General features: G+C 36.7%; 5 protein-coding genes across 11 annotated transcripts in view; 2 read left to right on the forward strand and 3 right to left on the reverse strand.

Moving 5' to 3' along the window:
• Positions 1-19068, reverse strand: part of LOC135163264 (eukaryotic translation initiation factor 4 gamma 1-like) — a 46013-nt gene extending 26945 nt beyond the window's left edge. Inside the window, exons 1-2 of one of the 2 annotated variants that reach the window (XM_064122534.1) lie at positions 18801-19068; positions 18334-18717 (exon numbers count right to left, since the gene is read on the reverse strand). In XM_064122534.1, coding sequence (XP_063978604.1) covers positions 18334-18538 — 205 coding nt within the window. In that variant the 5' untranslated portion in view covers positions 18539-18717; positions 18801-19068. Of the gene's footprint in view, positions 1-13665; positions 14792-18333; positions 18718-18800 lie in introns of those variants that run through there. The other variant, XM_064122535.1, reaches the window with a different exon arrangement.
• Positions 19069-19428: 360 nt separating this feature from the next.
• LOC135163274 (ubiquitin-fold modifier-conjugating enzyme 1) lies at positions 19429-20666 on the forward strand. Its single transcript, XM_064122572.1, has 4 exons — positions 19429-19639; positions 19721-19852; positions 20188-20355; positions 20433-20666. The coding sequence occupies exons 1-4, from the start codon at positions 19517-19519 to the stop codon at positions 20514-20516; spliced, it is 507 nt and encodes a 168-aa protein (XP_063978642.1). The 5' UTR covers positions 19429-19516; the 3' UTR covers positions 20517-20666.
• LOC135163269 (arginine-hydroxylase NDUFAF5, mitochondrial) lies at positions 20188-22307 on the reverse strand. The gene is made up of 3 exons (XM_064122563.1): positions 21567-22307; positions 21107-21291; positions 20188-20969 (listed from the first exon to the last, which is right to left on the reverse strand). Exons 1-3 carry the CDS (start codon positions 22121-22123, stop codon positions 20683-20685), a joined length of 1029 nt encoding a protein of 342 aa, XP_063978633.1. The 5' UTR covers positions 22124-22307; the 3' UTR covers positions 20188-20682.
• Positions 22308-22407: 100 nt separating this feature from the next.
• Positions 22408-24278, forward strand: LOC135163270 (mediator of RNA polymerase II transcription subunit 27). The gene is made up of 4 exons (XM_064122565.1): positions 22408-22827; positions 22995-23264; positions 23488-23788; positions 23990-24278. The coding sequence occupies exons 1-4, from the start codon at positions 22637-22639 to the stop codon at positions 24122-24124; spliced, it is 897 nt and encodes a 298-aa protein (XP_063978635.1). The 5' UTR covers positions 22408-22636; the 3' UTR covers positions 24125-24278.
• Positions 24279-24348: 70 nt separating this feature from the next.
• The window catches only part of Glut1 (Glucose transporter 1), a 49351-nt gene continuing 48134 nt past the window's right edge, over positions 24349-25565 (reverse strand). For all 6 annotated transcript variants that reach the window (XR_010299096.1, XR_010299098.1, XR_010299099.1 and 3 more), the window contains one exon: positions 24349-24616. Coding sequence is in view for 3 of the 6 variants with exons in the window: in XM_064122557.1 (XP_063978627.1) it covers positions 24589-24616 (28 nt within the window). In the remaining 3 variants the exon portion in view is untranslated. The remainder of the gene's footprint in view (positions 24617-25565) is intronic.

Below are 25565 nucleotides of genomic sequence, written 5' to 3' on the forward strand. Positions count from 1 at the left end.
CGTTCCTCTCGTTAGAATAGACATACCAAATCTGAAGGGCACATTGATAATTCAGAAATAATGCACGAGGTGTTTAGTCTTCATGTTCAAGTGCATCGACCCTCTGTCTACGTTTTTCATTGTCACATGTAGTACTACGGCGTCTTGAAAATTTTGGATATTTTAGGGTAAGCTCGTTGCACCAAAACAAGTGTTCTAATGTTTCATTGATCAATATTTATTGATGTGACAATCTTGACGATCTCATTGGGATGATCAAAGTCTTGAGAAACGTGATGCGAGCAACTGCGAATTATTTGGTAGCATCAGGGTAGTTATTAAAAAAAGTTGTTTTGTTTACAAATAATCGAAAAGACAGTTTTTGACGAGAGTAAACGCATCAGCTGTGATAATTTTTTTTAAATTTTCAATGGAAACAGTCTAGAGGATTTGGTAATTTTGTGTGGAAATGACGTAAAATGGTCTGAAGAATGAAAATATGCTCAACATTGAGGAAATTATTGAAAAATTGTTTTAAAAATTCCAAAAAAATTGAATCTCTGTGGGATCACAGATATAAATATGGACTAACTCTGTACCTCGTGTCAACCGAATCGATTGAAGAGTTTTCAGGAGAAAAATCATTTGTTTAATCAATCGTTTTTCATAAATATCTCGGAATCTATCGTATGGAGTAAAATATTTATCTCGATATCGTCTATCTCAATCAATCCCAATAAAATCTGGATCTAAATTACAGACAGATTTTGCGTCTCAGACCTTTCCACATAATTTCCAATGAAAATTAACAAATGTGACTAATGACAAAGTAATAATTAAATGACACCTAATCTAGCGTCTTCAACCATAGCCATGTAATTAATCCAGATTTTGCAAATGACAAAAAACTGTAAATTCGACACGAACGTTATTAATTTATAATTATATTCACCATACGGAGAGTACGATAATTGTTCCGTCCCGACTCGTGTAAAGTGACACTTTTCACATACAAATATTTGCTTATCAACATGGCCTTTGGCTTAGCTGATAATTCGGCACATGAGCAGGGATCCTTTATTTTACCACTCGACGTAAAAAACATTGTACTGACGAGCTAAGCATCATAAAATTTCAGTAAATTACCCATCAAAAATTGTTGACATTATATTGATGTGTGATAGGGTGTTGCCACAACGTGCCCCCAAACACTGCAATAACTAGAAATTGAATAGAGATTTTCTACGATTTTACCCTTCATCCCTCTAGATCTCCACGAAAAAATCTCCTGTATGCACTCTCTACATCTCAATCCATAGGTAGGTGACCTAGTTTCCAAGCCGTCGGCAAAAGAACGACCTGCAGTGTTCATAGATGAAGGGGTAAGCCCAGGGGGGGGGTGAAGAGGAAGAGGTGGGTTACCGAAAGATCGATAACTATATGCAGCCCAAAACCCTCTTACCCTCCTCCCTCAGTTGTTCCTCACGTTCATCGGTTTTACTCTCCTCAACCCTCCCATCAACGGCCACAACCTAGATCCACACTAGTCTAGGATTTAGAGCAGTTCGCGGCAGCGAATGACCCAGTTGAAGACTTGAATAAAATTTTAAGTTGAAATAATTTTTCATGAGCTTATTGAGATGAGATGAGATGAGATGAGAGACGAGACATTTGATTATTTAAATTCATTGGGGAGAGTTGGAATAAATTATGTGATTCATTTTTAGACTAAATGTTGCTTGATAGGTGTTGATCAATGTTGAGAATATTAAATTATATAATGAGGGAGAGACGAATGAATGGCACTTAGAGTTTTTGGTGGATTAAAAGAGAGCGTGGAGGAATGAAAGGAGCTACGTCGTTATTTGGCGACAAGGAAACGAAAGGAGGGGGTGTCTAGCCATCGGTATAGGGGGGGTATAGGTGAGGGGAGTCAAGACTTTCAATAGGGGACTGGTCGGGTCTGACGATTTCGGAAGTTCGTTCGTCGAAGTACGTAGGGTAAGTGGTGGAGCCTTTGGGTACGACAAAATCGAAGAGAATATGGAACTTTATAACTTTGCTAAAGCTTCTCGTGATTTGGACGGTTGAACCGGAAGAACAGAATTTTTTTAAAAGTCCTCGAACAATTTTTCGCCATTTCTTCAGTTAGATTGTCATTATCCCCCGTCACAAGACGACTGATGAGCCAAAAGCCATATTGTTAATGCAGATATAATTGGAAAATCCATATCTCAAATTCCGTTGGGATTTTCGAATGCCAGGACGAACCTTAGGGTCAAATACAAATACGAAGAAAAACAAAATACAAGTAAGGAAATGAGGTAATCTGCGAATGTAAGAGGTTGAGGTGGTTTTTTGAGAATTCTGACAGTCCTCGAAACCATGGCATAAGGGTACTAAACACTCAAGAGCCCTTATCAAGTGGGTAAATAGGGCTGGAGCTAATCACTACCACCTAAATGCTTCTCTCGAACGACTTCTCATTGTAGACGAGGCGAGCTGCTCCTGCGGCTATGAGGTTCAAGACATAGACCATGTAATATGGTTCTGGTCCAAATAAACCCCAGAAAGATCAACGCTGAAGAGAAACCTTGAAAAAAATGAAGGTGTCAGTTCCAAACTCGATTTCCTTCATTCTGAAGGCCGCAAAGTCTGGAACTCTCGAAACACTTCATTAGTTCTTAGAAAAATGTAAAATAAAAATTTTAATGGAATAAAAAAATCCAGCCATTGAACAATGCAAATGATAGTCTAAGAAGACAACTGATAGTGTAAATAAATTATGTAGATATTCCCACATTAAATAAATAAATAAATAAATACAAAAAAACTGGTGTTATTTACTAAATGAGCGGATTTGCAAGAGGATATGTTGGATTTTTCATGAAATAAATAAAGAACAAAAGTCAATCTTATTCTCTTCTGAGTGTTGAAAGACATTTTTATGGGTTCGAATTCTGAGAAGTGTGAGGTATGATATTTAAGCTTGATTTTAAGTATGTAGATCAAGTGGAATGAATAGGACTCTTCGAGAGGATGTGACTAGAAGGTCCAGGGTGTTGTTTCCCTTTGTAGACCTAGTTAATTCCTCTAAGGAATCGGTATAGAGCGAATGTGTCTTCCGAGCATAATTATTTGACTTGAATCATAAAGAATAAAATAATTTAAATTACTTATTGAATTCTTATCTCTTATAACCCATTTCCAATAGGACAAGATTTCATCTGCACGTTTTTAGTCCTCAGTCTTCCTGAAAAAACAAACTATTCAACCGACAATTCACGAAAAATTGTCTTCAGACCTTCCAAAACACGTGCGATACAACACATGTCTTTATGGACGAGCATTTCTCCCTAGCCTTCAAGTTGGGTGTGAAGTGCTCATGCCTAAAGAGTCATAAACACATACTTAGAATTCTTCTAAAAAGTCTCAAGGCCACGTCAATTTAGGACAGAATAGATCTAGAATAATTGATCTCCAATTTTTCAACCACTCGATATGAAATTGCGAATGGGAATTTTATCCTCGATCCAATATCCTGAGGAGAATTTGACTAAAGTAGCGGCCCGAGAAAAGCACGACCCAAGCGAATTTCTCGATCCTTTCAGCCATCGCCGGCTGACCTTGGAGAAGCATCACAGAGGCAGAGGCAAATCGGTGTTTGTGTACAGTAGTGTTAGTGAATAGTATAACGTTGAACTGTAGGCGTTTTTCAGTGGAGATTTTGTACGTAGTTGATGGTGAAGGAGAGAAAGGACGTCTGGAACGGCGTGTGACGCCGCAGCACACGCCGTTGTGGCAAAAACGGAGGGTCGATATTCACCGGCCTTCCTGTCCGGCCAATGACCTGTGCATAGTGCTTCCCTGCTTTGTTACCAACATCCCTTTTACGCTTCCACTAGCCATTTTGGCAAGGAAGCACAGGATAATCAGTGCGTTTCACCCCCTGTGTGTGTCATCTCTACAATTATCTTAAGACTGAACAGCCGTAAACAATTCCTCCGAGGAAATAGACTTTTTTTTACCAACAACTGTCCTGATGTAGCCGTTAGGCATCACAAACGCTGTCTACTGCATCATCATAAGGGAGAATGACCTATAGCCCTGATTCCCTTCGCGACTTTGGTTTTTTTAAGCTTCTCAGCTATATTAAGGTGGGTATATTTTCGTTAATAAACGAACGTGGGTATAATCCGTTAATAAACGTGTAATCTTTTTCTTAATTGGTCCTTCTTCAGGCTTAATGACAGAAATTCTCATGTTATTTTTTAATATATTTATTTTAGATTTTTTTCTCGCATTGTGGAGATGTTTTTTTGGAGGAGCAACAAACTATTGGAAATTGGATAATTTATAGGACGAAAGTACGAAAAATTGACTTTAAAGTATTTGTTATTTAATTGCTTGGAAGGCAGCTTCTGGTCACCAGTTGCTTGGAGGAGCTGACGTAAGTAACAAATAGGTACAACACCCTGGACCTGAAGTGATGTGGCCATAATAGGTGTTATTCATTCTAGTCTAGGGTCTAGAAAGGAAAACATAAATATCAGGGCTCATACGTCTCAGAACTCCCTTCAATAAAAGGGTTCGTCATTACTGAGTATGAAGATAGAGTGAGAAATCTAAGACTCGACATAGTACTCGTATGTTAAATAGAAATTTAACAAAATAAATAAACGAATAAAATTTATCACACGTTGAAAATGTGTTAAAGTCCAGCGAAATTAGAAAACTTCGTTGGGTTTATTTTTCTGGGCGCATAATAAAAGAGGATGAAGTGTCAAATTTCAAGCACAATTGCAACTATTTAATATTTCAATAGTAGAGTCCAGGGTCGGCTCCGATGAGCTTTCTCATCCTTCATGTTTAACCTCAAATGGCGATGGGTTCCAAGCATGAAGAACACGTGCGCACAACGATGATATTTATCAATTGATAATTTCATTTTTTCAATTGCTGTGTTCTATGAAATTTAGAATTGTTGTTCGTGTATAACATTAGAAAATTCTATTTGAAAAAAAAATTTGATCAACTTGTTATCGATTAATTTTTAATTTTTTGAAATAAAAAAATAGAATCATTTGGAAGAAAATTTATGGCTCTGGTACGTAAACCCTCCCCTTCGTCGCGACTCATCGGACATATGATTAATTCTTTCAAAATCGTACGCAAAATTAATATGTAACAACATAAAAATCTAATGATTCAGTTCGGACCTATAATGTCTATGATTTTATTTAAAAAATTGTCTTTCTGCTTTTCAATATATCGAATACGTTAATATGTTTATGTATACACTAACATCCAGGAATTATCAAAATTACCAAGAAATCATTGGAAACCTAATTATCCTAATGTCATCCTCTGTAACCGAAAATGTCAAAATTGCAGAGTTAATTAGACTCAATTCTGAATTTATCTGACAAGCAATCAGCCCCATTCGATAAAGAATTGCCACTATTGACATGTTATGTAAACGCAATCTGTAGAAAAAACCTATTTTTTATCAGGTTCATATAGATAAGCTAATTAACAAAAAATAAATGAATAAATAAAATTTAAAGGGAGACAATCTTGCACCGTCAATCCAATAATCTGATCTGGATTTCACCAGTGACGCATGCAGTTGTGTTGATACTTTTAAAACAATTTGAAGCAGAGGTAATAATTCCTTTCGAGATTTGGTAAAGATAATATGGTAAAGTGGCAGATGGAAAGATTAAACGATCGTCTGGCGCTCCTCACAGCCATAGACCAATCATCTCTATGTCGCGACATAAATATTTCCCTCTCGATTTCTGCATAATCAGCGCCATCTGACCTCCATTCGACAAAATTCCCTAGAATTTTATTGTCGGTAAGCCTAGAGGCAAACTGGGGAGTTATTACTCATAATATCCAGACTCAGACCTCCAGTGACATTTTTCCAAAAATAATTATCAATTAATATTGAAAAGAGCAAAAACAATATGATTACATTACAGACCTACATAAGTCTATATCAATACTATGAAGTCATTGTTTCCTGGAGAGACCGTCTGCGTGATTTTACGACAAAAACTCTAGTTTATGTTTATTAAATAATATAAAGAAATCTTTGTTCATTGAAAGAAAGAAACCACGATGACGATGCTTTGGTTTTTGAGATTTTAAGATCGTCTGTTCAGTTCGTCGATTGTTCTCGAAGTGTGAACATATAATCATCAGAAATAAAAAGGCTCTTACTTATATCGTCTATTTTTTCTTTAATTAACCTGCCATCCAATTATTAAAATCTAATCATTAACTGCATGAAATCAATTATATGAAAGCGTTGACGTTCACTCGTTTGTTTGTTTTCATTTATTTTTTATTTTAACTGCAATGACCTCGAGAATGCCACCCAGAGATTGTATGGCGTCTCACTGATCTAACAGTATAACATACTGAATAAGAAAGAGACAAAAAATGATAGAACACACGGTGAGCGTTCTAGGAATGAGGCCAAGGCGGAAGTCGCAAATTCTACTGGCCGACCTGTTACCATTGGATCTCTTTGTTTGTGCATTGGCCATCATTGGCAAGATGATTCCAAAGCACGTGGCTTAACGATGTTTAGGCGATGACGAAATATAGGGGGGCGAGGGGGAGAGGGGGAATCTATGGTATTTGTGCAGAAGACCAATCCCTGAACGATAAAAATTGGCAACGTCGGGCCACTGTCGTATTTTTTTTTTTTGAAAAGAGTTAGCCAACTTGTCATATTTTACTCAGCATCTGCGGTGTAGCTCTCATGCGGTTATAAACAGTTAAATTATCGTGATCGTGACACGTTTTTCGTGAAATTGTTGGAGATTGTTGGGAAATAATAAATTATGCGTATGAATGAGGGAATGTTGAACTTGATGGAAGTAAAATATGGGATAATATCAAGTGTGGGTAAGAAAATACCCGCATAGCGATGGTTCCATATATGGTAATTCTCACGGTTTCACATTAGAAAATTGTCAGAATCAATTGGCGGTGTTGGTAGCATTGACCCACCCGAATGAGAGCCACAAATGTACGCACGACATTGAAGTATCACCAAGAGTGGATTTGAATGTGTTACGACATCCAAAGAAGTAAACTGGAAAATCAATTTATTCAATTGGAGTCTTCAATTTAATTCTAATTCTCTTCGAATTATTTGATGCCTGAAGAAGGTTAGGCGGTGGTTCTGGTGAATTTGAGAGTGAATTTCTGTGGTGTTCGGTAGCTCAGATGTTTGAGAGACCTGGGTTCGATTCTGGCTGAGTTAAAGGAGAATTTGTTCTCTCTAATTCTAATTCTCTTCCAATTGTTGAAAAATTTGTTAAAAATCTAATTTATTTAATTTTTAAAAAGGAAGTTCATGAAATATTAAACCTTTTTTTCCCTTTGAAAAAAGTCTATAAAATCTGCTGACAAAAAACAAAAAGACATTTTTATAGAAAATACATCAGAAAGAGTTTTGTGTAGTGATTTACCCTAAAAATTGTTGAAAAATAAATAGAAATAAAAAAGCTCGTCAAATAAAAATTCTGTATAATTAAAAAAAATAGTTAAAGGAAAACTAGGGTTGTTGGTCCTGATAATGGAGAATTAAATTGATGCTAGAAAATTTAATAGAGACGCACCACTACACAAAATTTTTTCTTGATGTATTTTTTACAAAAATTTATTTTTGTATATTTTAACAGTAAATATTACAGCTGTGGAATTCTATACGAAAGGTCATTCGTATAAGACGCTTTCACTTGAAACTCGTTAGCGCATCCTTCATCCCCATTTTTCCCTATATTACCACAGTCGAAAGCGCGTGTATATTCCAGCAGTTCCTGGGGTTATAACTACAAACTAACAACTAGAATGTGTACGTTGGAACGGATTAAGGTGACCGGCATTCCTTACGGTATGTACGCGGCTTCTTGAATGGTCTGTTGTTCCGACATTCACACCGTGTTCACCGTGCGATAATTTACATAAACTCTTAAACTTTCGTGTACCTCTTCCCCAGCCCTTACCCTTCACAAGTCCTTCTCTCTCCTCATCGTGATGCACGTAAAAGACGACGTAATCCACCTGTTCCCGAGAAATTATTAACTCATGGTATTTTAACAAATTTCGTTTCGTTTCGTTAGCCCTTCGTCTTAATATCGCGATAACTTGATTACACGGATAGAAAAATTCTTAAAAAATTACGTACCTGTTTCGTAATCAGCCACAGGGAGAGAAATATTCAGGAAAAATTGCGTAGCTTTTCCGTAATCCTGAAGCGAAATCCGGTTGTCAAGAATTTTACGGAACTGCTACAAAATTTTTCCGGAAAGTTCCGTAAATTATTTGCTGAACCGACCGTGAAAAATTACGATACTGTCGCATAAAATGTCCCAGCCGACTCCGTAATCGGTGAGCGAACTGCGAGTTCCGTAATTTCCGCGAAATATTTCTCCCCGAGCAGTCAAAACAGTATTCAGTAAAAATTCCCTAGTTTTTCCTTAAAGTTCACTAAAAAAGTGCGTAACTCTTCCGTAATTTTTACCGAATATTGATTTGACTGACAGATTACGGAACAGTCAGGTAATGCATCAAGAATTTTTCTCTCTGTGTAGTCTTCAACTATAGTCTGTTTGGCGCTAATAAAACGAGACAGACGACGCTTAAGTTAGAAATAGTTTTTAGAAAACGAATATCAAAGAATTTGATTATCGACATGTGGGGAATATTTTGACATTAGCTCGAACAAGCGATCCATTGTAAATGTCACCGAGAAATACGACAAATACTCCGGCCGTTTATGACCTAAACAACCCAATAGACAGAAGGGTCTTGTCTTTGGGTCGGATTTCTCACCCTGAACGAACCGAGAGCTAGAGACTCTCTCGAACGGTCTCTCGAGTAAGTCACATCGGATTATCAATCCACATAGAATTATATCGAGTCTTTCACTAAAACGTATATGTTAAAAACTAAATAAAGATCGTGTCGCATAATTAAGCAGTGGAAGATACGTATTTCCTACACAAATTCAACAGAAACACCGCCCAACAATCTTTAAATATTTGATTATGGACAGGATTATCTAAATAATACCAAAACGATTTGACTATGAACTTTAATTCTTTATTTATCGCAGAACTATATCGAGACTTTTACTAAAACGCACATGCTAAAAACTGAATAAAAATCGTGTCGCATCATCAAATAGTGAAAGATATTCATTTCCTACAGACAACGGTATCATCCGAATCAGTTGTTTAAATAATAACGCATATCAGATTCCACTATAAGAATTACGAAAATTGTTGGTAGAATACTTGAACACTAGCAAAGACTATCAAATTATAGCTCATTCTCTGAGTGATATCCCAACTAGAAAGATCTTCAGGAATCGCAGAGCTCATATCCTCCTAACGATCTGCAGTTAGTAAGGAAATCCTTAGCATTAGACAGTGAAAAAGAAACTGGTCACGTACTGAAAGGCTTTCAGTTCGGACCATTCTACAATATTATGCAACAAATCAATCTAAAAGTTACCAGATTATTCGAAACTACATGTTATCAAAATTACAGATAACAATCGATAGAAATTCAACTCACGTATCGAGGTACATAATGTCTAGGCATTTAATGCCAATAATCAACTCAGGCTGTAAAGCTTCAATGAAAAATGCAAAGTCGCTCAAGGTGATGGAATAAGGGGAAGCTCTGGATGGCCTTGTTTCAACATCAATTCCGAAGAGTCGGAACCAATAAATGAAAATACAACATGAACTAGGAAGAAGGTAAGTCAAAATCATGGGTAATATGCCCAATTGATTCAGAGCTCTTTATTGAGAGTCCTTGGTATGTGTGGGTAAAAATTAACCTGCTGTCCATAGCTGTGGTTAATCCATGTCAGTATTTTATAGCTCTTACCAGAACTCTAGTGGAATGTTTAAAATAGTTTTAATAAACAGATCCAGAGAAGGAAAAGAAAGAAATGAGTGAACAAGGGCCTTTTGTGGAATGGGTCCAGAATGTGAAAACATTGGTCACTAAGGGTTTGTTGATCTGGAGACATCATAGGAGAAAGATATATACCTTCTGCATGTGATAATAAAGAATTAAAGTTTATAGCCAAATTATTTTGATATTAGTTAGAAAAACCCTGTTCATAATCCAATACTATTAATCAAAGAAATAAGTGATTCAGAGCTTGTAAACTAGTTATTATTATCATGGTGCAGGAGAAAATTTTGAAGTTGATACAGTGTTGATGTCAATAAAAACGTGGGAGTCGTTTTTTAGAAACGGAATAGTTATAATGATTCTAAACGTGTGAATGTTATTTATTCTTTTTATTTTATAAGCTCGAAAGGCACAACCGCTCTGATTCGTTTCCTCAGGGAACTAACTAAAAAGACTAAAGAGCCACAAGACCCTGGACCTGATGACTCAAATTAACAATGGTCCCACTCATGCATCTCTGGTTAGACCCAAGAAAACAGGACATACACATCATACCCCAACTTCTCAGAATTTTCACCCATTAAAATGTTTTCCAATTTCATGTGTAAACATGAGAATAAAAGAAAAACAAATCGTACAAAGACCTATTCACTCCAACTGTAAATTAATCTTTGATAAATAGTTTGAAATGTAAACTCTAATAGCGTTCTATTGCGGTTTAGGTCCACGAGTAGAACATGTCCTTTCCAGCCCTAGTCCTTTGAAATACAAAACCTAACGCATTGTAATTATAAAAATCATGACTGGAAATTTCAAAATTTCTTTGAATTTGGAGTTCAATTGTGCCTTAGACAGTTGTCGACAAATGGAGAATAAGCGTGACAGACTTTCGAGATATCGATAATCTCGATGTTTGTCCTTTTTATAATAGGATTGACGCGATTTGACAGAAGTGAGTGTCTTAACGATAATTGCAATAATGATTCATTAAGGGAAACGATGTTCAGAAAAAAATTGAATCATTTTTTCCGTTGACTTAGTTATCATTAATTATTATTTACATGATGCTGGATGGAACAGGTACTTTGCAGGGATACAAAGGGTCCAGAAAGTACTTCTTTCCATAAGCAAAAAATCATTCGATACTCGGAGGAAAAGTATATCTTAATCCGTCAGGTTAGTTCTCTCACATTTAGCTCTTGCTATAAACCTTTCACGAGCCAAAAGGTCCTGATCTGAACTTGTAGTGCAGTATATAACATTGAGTCAGTCAACAGATCATCCCATTTGAACGTTTGGTTAGATGAAAGGATTAATCATATTTTGATCATCAGGTCATGTTGCGATCAGGATTTGATCCCATCGCAATATTACTTTCTGATCAAATGCTCAGATATGACCTGATCCAATCTTAACTTGGACCTGACCTTTTCAGCTATAATACAATCAGAACTTGGAATTTTCGTAAGGTCGACTGAACACTTGATTTCCAGATAAAATCTACCTTAATTTCAGGGTCGTTGTTAAAGGCACTACACGTGAAATACACAGGTCCTATCAGTAGATCGGTTTTTAAAAAGTACAAGCGCTTTTGGATTAAGTTATTATCCAGTGAACAGACTCACGTGACTATTATTTTTTATTATATATAAAATTTGTTTAGCGCCCTTTGCATTTCTACTCATTTTTCAGAAAAATTCAGGGAAGATCACTCCACAAAACTTTCTCTTGACGCATTTTTTCCAAAAATTTATTTTTGTTTTCTTGACTAGTACAGAGAAAATATACACCGGAATTTCATAAAAGTTGTTGCACAGCAAAAGTTGAAAGCAAGAATCGAAAATAAAAGAGCGTATATTACGCAAGAGATCTGGCACTGCTTGAATGTTGTGAAGAAGTAGGGATACACGCGACGACTTGACGAAGCATGAGGAATTGTGAAAGTACGGCCTCCAATTTTTTCGCAATAATGACAAATTAATAGATTTGAAAAACAACAGAATGAAAAATGCCGGGACAAAAACAATGTACTAAACACAGACATGGAAAACTGAAAAGAAAACAAGGAAACATGAAGAAGAGAGCCTGGTGAGAAGCTGAAGTCGAGCATATCATAACCGTAAAACCGTTGGAAACGGACAAGTGAAGGAGTACGGTTAGTTTCCCCCGGATGTTCGTTGACCTCTTTCTTATTTCCTTCGGTATTGATGCGGCCTTGCCCGGAATGCGCCGCTAACATTTTTAGTAGCTCGACTTCAGCAACATTTATTACATGCTCAGATGATTCCATGTCTCATTGCACATACATGGAGGGAGCATTGGTTACATCTATCATCCTGGTACACGATGAACATACGATACAGTGAGTACAGAAGTACTTGGTACTTGTCAAGTAAATCAGATGAAATACGAATCATCCCTCCTATCATAAGATGACAATGTTGTCTAAATTTCTAGTTTATATCGACATTTTTGCGAGAGGCTAGAGGACGTATATCTCGATCTCGATAGGGGCCATCGAGATGAACATTTGAAAAAAAAAAGAAAGTTAAATCGGCTCACTATTTTTGCAAATATTTGCAAAAAAAGTTTTGAAAAAGAAATAACTTTTTCTACCCGGCACATGATTCCGGCCGATGATGAGCGGAAACTATTGAATCGGTTGAGAGGATTTTGCAGCCAAAGTTGGGCCTCGTTAGGGCCCATGATGTGATAAAATATCAGACTTTTGATATTTTTTTTGTCTTCTTATTGTTCAATTTTCTAAGATCCGATTTTCGAAAAGTAATGGAAGGGCGGCATAAACATTGCGGCCAAACTTCGTGTTTGCACGTTTCAGGTCATTCTGTATAATTTTTAATGAAAATAAGAAAATGTCAAGATTGACCGATTACACAGCTTCCATTTGAAAGCAAAAATCAAGCGAATTTCTTGATTTCTGTTTATAAGACGTCACGAGCCGTCGACGACCTTGCCGGACATCGATCATCACGAGTTAAAAATAAATTGATGCATAAAATTATTCCCTCGTCCGGCCGTTTCACCTATATGCTAAGATTTTTTCATCAATCCCCAATTGTTTCGGCTAAATATTCATAAGAGAAAAATTTTGGTTTAAAAAATATGTTTCGAAGGGGATTATTATTAGATATTTCAACTGCATTCGCCGTCAATGAACCCTCACAATTGCTATTTACAGTTATTCTGAAATTCAGGAGTTTACGAAAGACAGAATTTTAATCAATTTGTTAATTTTTGAAATTATTGAGCCAGCTCAATCAAATTAATAATTGAGATAATTCTTATCCAAAACAATATAATCGAAATATTCTGTGGCTCGAATTTACTCAATCGAAGGAATGTAATATTGAAAAATTAAATACTTCTCTCAAGTAAAGAAAAATGAGGCAAAAATATTTTTTTTCGTGTAGAGAACAATTTTGTCTGTTGATAAAATCGATTCCCAGAAAATTACACAATTGCATAGCTCGTCTACTTATTCCAGCTAGACATTAGTCCTAAATTTTTAACAACGTTAATGACATTGCAAGAAATGACCTACACATTACTCAAAGATTTTAAATTATCCCCCACGTTCTATCGTATATCATTAAAAATCACATTTAACATCTCAGATTCTAATTAATCAAAATGTGGGTTATTTTTTAAAACATCAATCCCTCTCTATTTTAACCGACAATAGACATAATTCATCCATTAACGTACACTCACCTATCACGGTCGACATGTTCCTTGGTTAACTCCCACGACACTTCCTTTTCACACACAATAAAAAAAATCAACCAAAAAATAATCCTCCCAGTTTTTTACCACTGTCACACTTGTTCGAGAATATTAAAAAAAAAAAAACTTCTCACGATGTTTAACTTTAAAATTTTCGAAGTTCAAAACACATTTCCATGCTTTCTTCAACGGAGAATTCCGTAACGTCGGTTCTCCGTTATTATCCTGTGTATAAAAGACCACGTGTTTTGGAACTTGGTTCCAAATATTCGTTCGATTTCTTAGTCCCTCAAGTCGTTTCCGAATTCCAATCGCTGTTTCTATCAACTGTTACGATTAACAAATTTTTTATACTTTTTCTTCAACCCAGCATTATTAATAACAATAATATATTGGTTAAATTCAAGATGAGCTGAAGAGTTAAATTATATAACCTCGATGCGTGAAGACTATAAACGTGTCGCCCGGTAAAGCAGTTTTCTAGTAGAGTGCTGCCTCACTGAAACTCTCTGTCACACGGGAAAAGTGTGAAACCCACAAAACCCTGTTATCCGAAAGTCGTGGTGAAGTTGAGCACGTTGAACAGAGAATTACCTCCTCGATGATAAATATTTCTCTACACTTGTATTTTTCATTAAAATTGCTTCGACATTGGTGTTATCAACGCTGATGTCAACTCAATCGTAATTAAATTTTTTTATTCCTTTACGCTATTTCATAACTGAAACTAGACGATAACATATGCTCCTTCTTATTACGTTAAATTTAGTTTCAAATGTCACACAATCCAATAGCCTTTCACTTTTTATTCCTTAAATTTATTAAAAATATATTCTCTTCAAGTTTGTGGTCTGTCTTCACTTTTTGGGCAATTTTAGCACTTCAATATTCGTTAATATTTAAAAATTTTATAAAAAACCTTCGTTTTGTCCGGTTATGTTACTTTTGTAATGTCATAAGTTTAGGTTTTTAGAAGATACTGACGATGTAAATGCAAATCAAATTGTCGGAAAGTAAAAGAAAAATTGAAAAATAATTTTCCAATATGTAACTTGTGAACTTGCGTTAAAACAACGAGGAGTATACCGTGTGGCTTGATTGCCACATGTACACGGACTACACGCCGACGAGCGAACAACGAGGCCCGGAGATTGTCGGTCTATTTCGGATATCATCGGGCCTCTACGCGCGCCGGTTATTCATACGCGTTTGAACTTACCATCGTCAATGAACATCATTTAATGAATTCGAGATCTTAATGTTTTTACCCATCCGATTTAATAATGACGTAAAAATTTTCGTTATTAATTAAGAAAAAAAAATGGGGGCGGTAACGAAGATGGACCGAGGCCGTTGGGTATTTTTTTAATCGATCGAAAAGTTTTCTTTCCCCTTCGTTTCTCAATAAACTATTTTTTTTTTTTAAGTTCAGAAACTTTTATTGATCGACTATTTAATTATGTATCTGGTAAATTTCTGTTATATTCTGAAAAATTGGGATTGCGAAAATCTATCAAATTGTCCCATAATCAATGAAGTGTTATTGCGAAATTTTTCTCTAATGCAAAAATTGTTTATTCTCCCAAATAAAAAATTTTTATCGCAACATATTTCTCTGCGAGGATCGGTAAATAATTTTATGCTAAAAAAGACAAAAATAATATGTCCAGAACTGCTGGGTCGATTGAACCTATTCACATGTGCTTCGGTAACTCTAACCTTAAATCCCAATTTTCTCGTGCATTTAAGGTCATTGATACCACAGATATAGGATAAATTAACAGGGCCCTTTTTTACCGTATAATCGGAACGTCCAGGGGTTTGATGTCGGTCTGGATTATCCATTTTTTCAGTAAAATTGTATCGAGAATAATTCGGATTCTCCTTCTACCTAATTCCAAATCCCATCCAAAAATTTCTTGCGACTCCACAAGATGTGGAACACAGTATAAATTTCCCATCTTTCATGTGAAGATTGGGCCCCTTCTTTGTTGTGTATACATTATAAAATTTGACGTGGCTTCAAGGTAATTTCTTTTCTAAATATAAGTCAGCGCGTTAGGCCCCATTATTCCTGCAGGTAAGTCCTCATATGTGATAAGTATTTGAAATGACATCATTTGACGGGTGTGGGGGTTGAAGGAGTGCCAGCAGACACCTGTTTTTGCATGCAATACTTATAGGACATCTCTGAGGAAAGATGGATGGTATGGTAGAAGCTACGTAGAAAAATAAGGGTAAATTTGTACCATATCGTCTAGCAATGGAAACAAATATCAATCAGTGAAAAAACGATTTATCTGCCATCGTTGCTCATTAGAAACTATACGAGGAATTCCATGTGAATTCAACCAGGTGAAAGCCCTCACTATCGTCCAACTCTTAGTGATTGTACATGAAGTAAGATGTGTTTCTTAAATCTTCTCATTCATCTTGTGAGTCGGTTTTTTTTCCTGTGTTGTCTTCTTCTGTAACTGAAACCCTTCCGTAAAAATAAACCAATTTTCGTAGTTTTTCTTTCAGAATACGAGTCCTAGGACACTTTTCTTTTCAAAAAGGTACACTATTTTTTTTACTTTTTAAAAACTATCCTTTTTACGTTTATCTATTGCTTTCTTCATCAAAGCCCAAAAAAGACGGCTCGTATTTTTAATTTGAATTTATGAATTCATGATGAAAAACTACAGAAGCTTCAAAATCTAGTTAACACCTAAAAATGGAAACATTATTTGAATTTGTCAATCTAACAGTTATGACAGCCTATTCACGTACTAAACAATGTCTGAAGTCATTAATAAAAGGTGCTCTCCAGTTGTAGGCAGTTGGCAGCTCTCGTCTTTCCATCAACTCTCCTTAACAACTACACGAGCTTTCGGTAAACGCAAATCCTTGATATTTGTTGTAATATCGCACCAAAGAGTTCTGCTGATCACAGAAAAATGAAAAATCTACGCTAAATTACAGCAGTAATGATGTCGAATAGATGGGAATTAGTTATCGGTGGTAATTATCACCGACAGCTAATTTCCATTTGTTAATTTAGAAGAGACGAGAATTAGTTATCGACGGTAATTATCACCGATAGCTAATTTCCATCTTTTCTAATTTAGAAATAATGGAACTTAGTTATCGCCGGGGATTATCACCAATAGCTATTTTCATATTCTCTAAATTATGGTAAGATCTAGTCTCATTGTAGAACTCGGTTGTATTGGCTGATACACAACCGTGAAAGGGCCTCCTTCTGACATTACAATCTCAGTCTAGTGATTCATCTTTCCTTGTGTTCTGTCTCCTCTGACCCTCTCACTAGCAGAATTCAACAGAGTACTACAATCAGAATAGATCTATTAATTTTAATCCTTCTTCACTCACTGCTGTGATTTTTCCTAAATTTTACGTTTTCCTGTGATTTGAGATGTAAATGGATTGATATTATGATCGTGGAAAAAATTCTTTGGTGTCATATTATGAGAAATATCTTAATTACTCGTTCATTGATAACGATGTGTCTACGGAAAAACTTTTTGAACGTTGGTGTAGACAAGAGTTCAAACAAACAAGAGAATTGCAAATCAGCTCCCTCTATGAGCGCGATAGAAAATCATTTGAATTCTGAATGTGCAGCAGTAACTTTTCAGGCAAGAAATTCAAATAATGCATTTATGTTCAGGGATAACCGAAATTTCCCAGCTTTTGTAGTATTTCATCATGAATTCATCTGTTTACATTAAGAATTCTCATTCATTCTCGTTCTTTTGTCTAATATATTCACTGATTGAATAATAATAATAATAATAATAATAATAATAATAATAATAATGATAAAAAATGATCCAATATTGAAACAGTTGATTTCTTAGATTTTTATGAAAAAATAAATAGATGGACAGAAAAAAATATATCGACCATTGTTCTAGAAAAAGTGTCCGAATTCGCGGATTTTGAAAAAAAACAACAATTATTATTCGTTGATTTTCCCAGAAGTTACAGATTTTTGAAGACAAAACATTAAAAAAAACATGGCGGCTCACAGGATGAGTTGAAAAATCTGAAAAAAATTGAAAGTCATCTCAATTCACAACCACAAAAAAAAAACAAAATATAATCGATGATAGCGAGGGTTTCGACCGTTTTTTTGTTTCACATTTTTTCCCCGATAATAGCAATTGGAACATAAATGCTATTAAAAAAATGCCATTGTACCAAAAAAAAAATGAATTGGTCCGTTATCTTGGGAGCGATTGGGAACGTTTGCTCTCGATATGAAAATGTATACTGTAACCAATCACAGTACTGCATTAGGAACGCTTAGCTACAATTGGTTGAAATTTATGATGTTATGGCGATGTTAAACGAGCGGAATCCCCCCCTTGATTTTATTTCCAGCGAACAGTAGTGACGCTGTTTTCTCGTCTTCAAAAAGAATATTCGGTAATTCGCAGAAGTCATAAAAATGCCAGGACTTTCTCTTCCACTGAATTGACATGTACACCCCTGACCTAACCTAATGAAAGTCACGCTGCTGTGCTTGGACACGTCCAAATTTTTGTTACTTCAATGTTCTTTATAGGGTGGAAATGATGAGAATGAATAAACGATTAAAAAATGCCCAATACGGGCTAAACAAATGGTTTGGAATAAAACTGGACTCACCGGCATGTGATACGTAGACCCGGCTAGTCCCCAACGTGTTGTATGCTTGTGGATTACCAGGGACAGAATGACTAACATTAACAAGATGTTGCTGTTGGGGCGGTGGTTGTTGATGATGAGTTTGTTGTCCTTGCTGATGTGAATGATGAGATGGATGATGGTGAGATATGTGGGGATGTTTGCCTTTGGCCGGCATACTGCTCATCTCAGGTATCTGGGACCCCTCGAGATATCTCGCAGTACAGACCTTTAACCTCCCAATTTGTTTCGGTCCACATAGAGCTCAGTCAAATTCTCAATCCTCACTCACAATTTTGTTATGACTTTCCATAAATTTGTAGACAATGCTGGCATAAATCTATGATTTTTCCACTCAAACGATCGCTACAAAACTCCAATATTATTAGGTTTATTTATCTCAGTTGTTATTTTAAGCTATACTTCAACTTGTGGCAGAGCTTATTTACCACGATAGTTGTCTGATGGCTTGCCAGGCAATTGGCTGGCGGATGTTACCGGACGGTGCGCACTAAACACCACCACACACAGGTATAACGATATGGCTCAAGGGGCGTGGTCACGTAATAACAACGAAAGGTTCATTCCTGAATTATTATAATTTTTTTATGCTATTTAACACAGGGTCTCCGCTAATGTAATTACGTACTGATTGTTCCAAGGTGAGCAGACGACTTACTGGAGACGCTTTCAGTACACAACACAACTGTAATTTCACATAAACACGCGGATAAAACATAGACATACGATGCTCAGACAGCACATACAAAGGAAAACGGCATCCAGGCTTAGCCAGAGAGAGGGAATGAACAAGTTCCAGCCTATCCTTGTTTATCGGTACCAGGGTGGGGATCGATTAGCGCATTGGCCAAAGAGGATTGACTGAGGTAGAGGCCCAAATCTCGGGGGTCAGATAACCCCACGCCAATATTAGTAATGACAATGGCGGTGGGAGGCGCCACCATTGATTCTTGGCGGGTGCCAGCACACACAGGACCCCAAGATTTGCATGTGGCGCCCTCCCTCTTCTGGGGTGATGGACTACGATGCTGCTGGTGGCAGTCAAATCCCCAGAACTGAGCCTCTACTTTAGTCCATCCTCTTTGGAGGAGAGCTTGTGGATAGTGAACTGTGATTTCTGATTATTGAATTAAAATAAATAGGAATGGTGGATGCTTCGACGAAGAAGAGCCTGAGTGGAATTCCTCTGCTGCAAACTAAAGCTGGCCCTCGGGACAAGGAGCAGTGGCCCAGGAGGCTGCAGGAGGAACTGACATGTCTCATTCAGGTGCATCAATGTTGTTATTGGGGGTCTAGTGTTTGTAGGGCCATATGGCAAGTGATTCTAACTTCTTCCTCTTGATTTCAGTACACGAAGAACAATAAAGCTTCCGACAGTCACTGGTTCCACTTGCAACCCAACGAGGGGGGAACCAAGTGGTTCGGAAAATGTTGGTATGTTCATAATCTGCTGAAGTACGAGTTCGATGTGGAGTTTGATGTGAGTAACACAAGTTGATATCATTAGTGGGATTGTTTTCTCGAGGTTAATTGGATTTGGAATTTTACTTGAACTATTCACATATCTAGATCTTCATCTGGAAGTATTTTTCGGGGAGGGTGGGGCAAAAAGGTTACCTCAGAATTTTTTTTCTAATATTTATCAAGCTGTTTCATTAAACATTGAATAAGGCTTTCCCTTTGGCAAAGTCTAGTGGCCATTTCGTTTCGAATCTTCTCCAAGATAAACCTCTAGACCACAAATTTTGGATAAAAAGATATGATCCACTTGGTTTTTTTTCTACTGTATGATAAGTATATTTATGTAATTAACAGATTCCTGTAACGTATCCTGTGACTGCACCCGAGCTGGCGTTACCAGAATTAGATGGGAAAACAGCTAAAATGTACAGAGGAGGAAAAATTTGTCTGAGTGATCACTTCAAGCCCCTATGGGCCCGTAACGTTCCAAAGTTTGGAATCGCTCACGCAATGGCCCTTGGGGTATGTCCAGAACTGCTTCTAATCACCCTCGGAGTTATCACTTGAAAATGTACAATATAAATTTTATATGATTACAGCTGGGACCCTGGCTGGCAGTGGAGATCCCCGACCTCATCGAAAAGGGAGTGGTCAAGCACAAGGAACAGTGCGAGGACAAATAACATCGGACAGAATCGTTAACCAAATCGGATTCTATCCTAATTCTGCACTCTCCATTCCCATTTATCTGCATTCAGTAATGTGGACCGACAAATGTTTTATGATATAAAATACAACTTTATTGAGTTGAATAAATTATATTTTACATTTTACTTTCTACATTTTCATCTACTTCTCGTCGTCCAATTTTATCTTTTTGGCGTCTTTGATGATCTGGTCCAGTTTGTACAAGTCTTTCAAGGAAACCTCGCCAGTTCCTCTGTCGAGGGGCTTTGGCTGTGAGGCATCTGGCTTCCAACCCAACATGTAAATTATTTGAAAAGTCGCTGGGATGTAGGGGCTGCCATCCTCCTTTATTTTTCCATAAAGCTCTTCGTAAACTGCTGCAGCTGCCACTGCAGTATCTCGTTTGAGATGTAATTTTCGGTTTCTAGCTGCATTGTTCTCTGCCATGCCTAATTAAATTAATTAATATTCAAAATTTTCAAATAATAGACTTCTGCAAATGTTCATAATCTTGTAAAATTGATTTTGAACGATAAGATCTTTATCGTAAACTCCTAAAAATATTTCCAAAGTAAAAAAATATTGCCTTTCAAATCCCACATGAGTTCAAACATCGAAGGATACCCAATGACCATTTCATCGCAGTCGATAGTGAGCATCGTGAAGCCAGCCCTTGTCATCAAGCTTCCAATGTCCCTGATCTGTGTGAAAGGTGATATGTGAGGAGAGATCCCTCCGTCCCTCTCCAACTCTGCGAGTTGTAAAGAACTTCTGAAGGAGATAATCACAAACAATTGTACACCCACTCCCGACCATGCCCAGAAGAGTGTGGGGCAAAATGGATCCTTATTATTTGTTTCCCATTCCCATCTTTTAACTCTCGAAAGTATTTATCGATTTAAGTTCATTCGTCTAATTTTTAAGAGCCATTTTTTAAACTTAAAACAATCATTTTGACAGTCCAATGGAATGCATGACGTGATGACAATAAAGAGTCCTCATTTTACCCCACTTTCCCCCAATCATACCTGTCCACGATATTCTACCTCAGTTCAAAGAGAGTATCACCCCCAAAAATAGCAGCCATGAAGACCCCATCACTCCTGAGGCTCTGAATAATTCTGCTGAAGCAGCCAGGTAGATCATTCACCCAGTGGAGACTCAAGCAACTGATGACCAGGTCGAGACTGTTATCCCCGAGTGAGAAGGACTCCTCATCCAGAACCTTCCTCTCCACCTCCACTCCCTCAGGAGCCTCAGCTTGCTGAACAAAGCTAGGAGACATATCAGCTAAAATCAATTTCTTCACGCTAGCTGGCTCAATATTCTTGGAGACATGTCCACGACCACAGCCAAGGTCCAGGGCACATTGGAACTCCCTCTTGATATCGAAAACCCTGTCAGCAAGCCTGTAGCCCACCTCCTCCTTCAAATAATCGTATAGCTTGACCTCTGGATCCCTAGCTGCCCTCTCCCGTTGCAAAAGCTTTGCATTCCTATCAAAAACATTCATTACACTGTTGGGAGGGAGATTTCTGTGCCACTGGGAGGTACTTATTCCTCGCAGGTTCAGAAGTCGAGTTTTTGCGAGGTTAAGAGTCATTTTCGGGCACTTTTCACTGGGGACAATAACAATTCACAGTTTCGTACGATTTTTGGAGGAAAAAACGAGGAGTAGACACTGTATCTGCCTCTCACTGATTAATATTTAACATAAAACCTAATAAAAAATCTCATGAAAGCAACGAAACATTCTCACTTCGAAGTAAAATCTTTTTTGAAAAACATCGATGTTTGGATAGCAGAGGTACATATCGATTAATCGAGACCGTTAGCCCTGAAGTTTGGTGCACGTTATTGCTAGACATAACAACAAACTTAACCTCCAAAAGGACTTTCCAACTTGACGGCTGTCTGTTACGTATTTTTTATCACTTATTATTTGCTGTTAAATATTTATATTTGTTTAAACGACTCAAGATAATCAGACTTTACATGACACAGACTGGAGGACTTCCTAAAACGACAGAATAACGAAAATCGTGGAGTGATTGCGTGTAAGAGTGAATGTGATTGATGAAGACAACATCTTTGATTGAGTGGAAGTGTTTGAACGATGGATCATCAGCAGCATCTGCAGCAGTTGAATAATGCTCTCACAGCTGTTAGAGTTCTCAGGTCTAGTGTCAGACAAGTGTTTGATTCTGTGGCGAATGGACTGAGATCAGATCATGGGGATGATAATAAGGATGCCAAGTATTTGAGTGAACTGCAGGAGTTGCTGGTTGCTGCACATGCCAATTTGAGGTTAGACGGTAGTTTATTAATCTTAATAGTGCTATGAACTTCTACGTTTGTTCAGTAAATTTTTTTGAGCTTTTTGCGATCTTATTCTGATCTTTGCGAAGGAGATCCTCAGGAAAGAATGTAATCTTGAATGAAAGACCATAATCATAATTTTTTTGATGACTTAGAGATGTGGAAGGAGCTGTGGGTACACTGAATCCACCCCCAGGTCCCTTCAGCCTCGGCAGCACGACGTATCTCAGCCAGGAAACCAGTCAGGAGAGACAGGCGTTGTATAGCACTCTCGTGAACAGCTACAAGTGGTGTGACAAAGCCCATGAGTACAGCAACGTTGCACAACTCCTTCTGAATCAAAATTCATTGAAGAGGTCGTACATAAACACCAGCAGGTCCAAACGAGGGAGAATACAGACTAGCACTCATAACGTTTCGCTTGCGTAAGAACGATTCCCTTTTACTGTCTCATATTCAACTGATCCAAAAGTCAATATTACTATTATTTTAATTGTGGATTCTTCTCGAGAGGTTCGACAGAATATGTCACCATATTTTAATGATGTTATTATCAGTGATGATGATAAAATTATTGATTTTCTGAATTGCAAGAAGAATCTAAAATATTGTGATTAAATAAAATGAATAATTTATTTTATTGATCAGGCAAGTTGACGCGATGTTCAGCACCCTCGACCGTCTATTTCCGGACATGACTATAACCGTAACTCGGCCTTTCGCCTCGAATGCAATCCTGAATGTAACAATAGGTCACATTCTGAAGGGCGCTATTGCGTTCAAGGGACTCATGGTTGAATGGGTCGTTGTGAAGGGCTACGGAGAGACCATGGACCTCTGGACAGAATCTCGTCACAAGGTCTTCAGAAAAATGACTGAGAACGCACATGCTGCGATGTTACATTTCCACTCTCCAGCATTGCCAGAACTGGCTGTCAGATCTTTCATGGTAAATCATTCTTGATTACGAATGGATTTCCCCTTCCTTCCAAGTGATTTTTTATTTTCTAGTGGATTTTTGTAATTTTTAAATAATTAAATCGAAAATCCACGTTGAATAATTAACACTCTCCTCATTAACACTTCTCGCGAATCCCCTAAACACAAATATTCCCCCTCCAAACTCTTAATGACTAATTAAATCTTGCAGACGTGGTTTGGAAGTTTTGCTAATGTATTCAGCCAACCCTGCAAACGATGTGGACTCCACCTCCACAGCGCTCTGCCCCCGACCTGGCGAGATTTCCGCACACTCGAGCCATTTCATCAGGAATGCAAACCCTGAGTGAACCTCCAGCCCCCACAATCTATGTACATAAATCAATTTTATCGAATAAAAAGTCCAAATAAAAATCTAGCGTCCAATTGCGTTGTTAACTTTTTATTATTGAGAAAACTGGTGAAATCTAAAAGTTTGGTGGAAAATATTGGGTCAAATTTTCTTATTTTATAAAATAAACAGTACAATCAATTATTAAATGATTAATAAAATTCTCAACGGTCACTCGATTATTGTTAGTCATCTTTATTCATTGAATAACAAAATTGACGATAGTATAAAGTTGAAGGATTGGGAATTTGTTTTTTTTTATCTTTTTAATAATTTTTTCTTTCTTAAGGAAAATTATTTGCATACTTGCGTTAACAGATTTTCTTCTACTTCGATTAGTACTTATAGAAAGTTATCTCGGTACAATGTTGGATTAATTTTCTTTCTCTCTTCTGTCACATCTGTTCTTTCAATACGGCTTACGGAAGTTGGTCCACACAGAGCTTCCTGCGAATGAAATAAAGTAAAATAATTTGTGAATCTCGTGTGTCACTCCTCTCTCAATTTTATCACTGAATTAACTACAAACTGATTCTCAGAGAAAAATTATTCCTCGTTAACACAGTTTTCTATCGCATTTGCACTGTACACAATTCAATTTGTTTTTCTTTTTCATTCTAAAAATTAGCAATTTTCTATTTAGCGTGTATTGTTTATCTCCCTTCGGTTTATTTAATCACAGAGCTTTATATGGATTGAAAATGTGTGAAATATTGTTCAGAGATATTCCCTCAACTTCATATTTATTTATATATTTTTTATCTAAAACATCCATTCGTATGCTAGATCCTCTTGGAAATCATAATTCAAGGTATTAACGATTATTTACATTTATTCCATGGGTATAGGAGTATTATGAAGTGGATAGCAACTAGGCATTTCTTGAGAAATAGAGGGAAACTATAATCACTGATTCCTCATTTTTCTTTACCACCAAAAATTAATTTCTAAAATTCAAAAAAATTGTTTTCATTATTCCAAAAATATAAACAAAAATTGCTGTCTTCTGACATTCGTTTCTAAACTCAATTATCAATCAACAAAATTAAATATGCACTAAATACTTGAATGATCGCAGCGATAATTTAATCCACAAAAATTCAGCGGTATAAACTCAAAGCGTGCACGAACATTTTCATTCATTACATAATAACTCTGTAATCGATTAATTGTTCGTTAATCCTACCATATTTCCATCATGAGTATCATTGGTTTATTTATTTTCCTTCAATGCTCTAAGTGAGTTTTACATAGTACTCGTTATTTTAATATCATTCATGTAAATATAACTAGGTAATTATATTTAACGTAACTGTACACATTCACATTTGGAATATCTTTGGCGCTTGGTATTTTTTTTTCTCCCTCGTATTATTTTTTCTTTATTCAGCGCAAG

Source organism: Diachasmimorpha longicaudata, chromosome 6 (assembly GCF_034640455.1).
Source record: "Diachasmimorpha longicaudata isolate KC_UGA_2023 chromosome 6, iyDiaLong2, whole genome shotgun sequence".
NCBI lineage: Eukaryota > Metazoa > Arthropoda > Insecta > Hymenoptera > Braconidae > Diachasmimorpha > Diachasmimorpha longicaudata.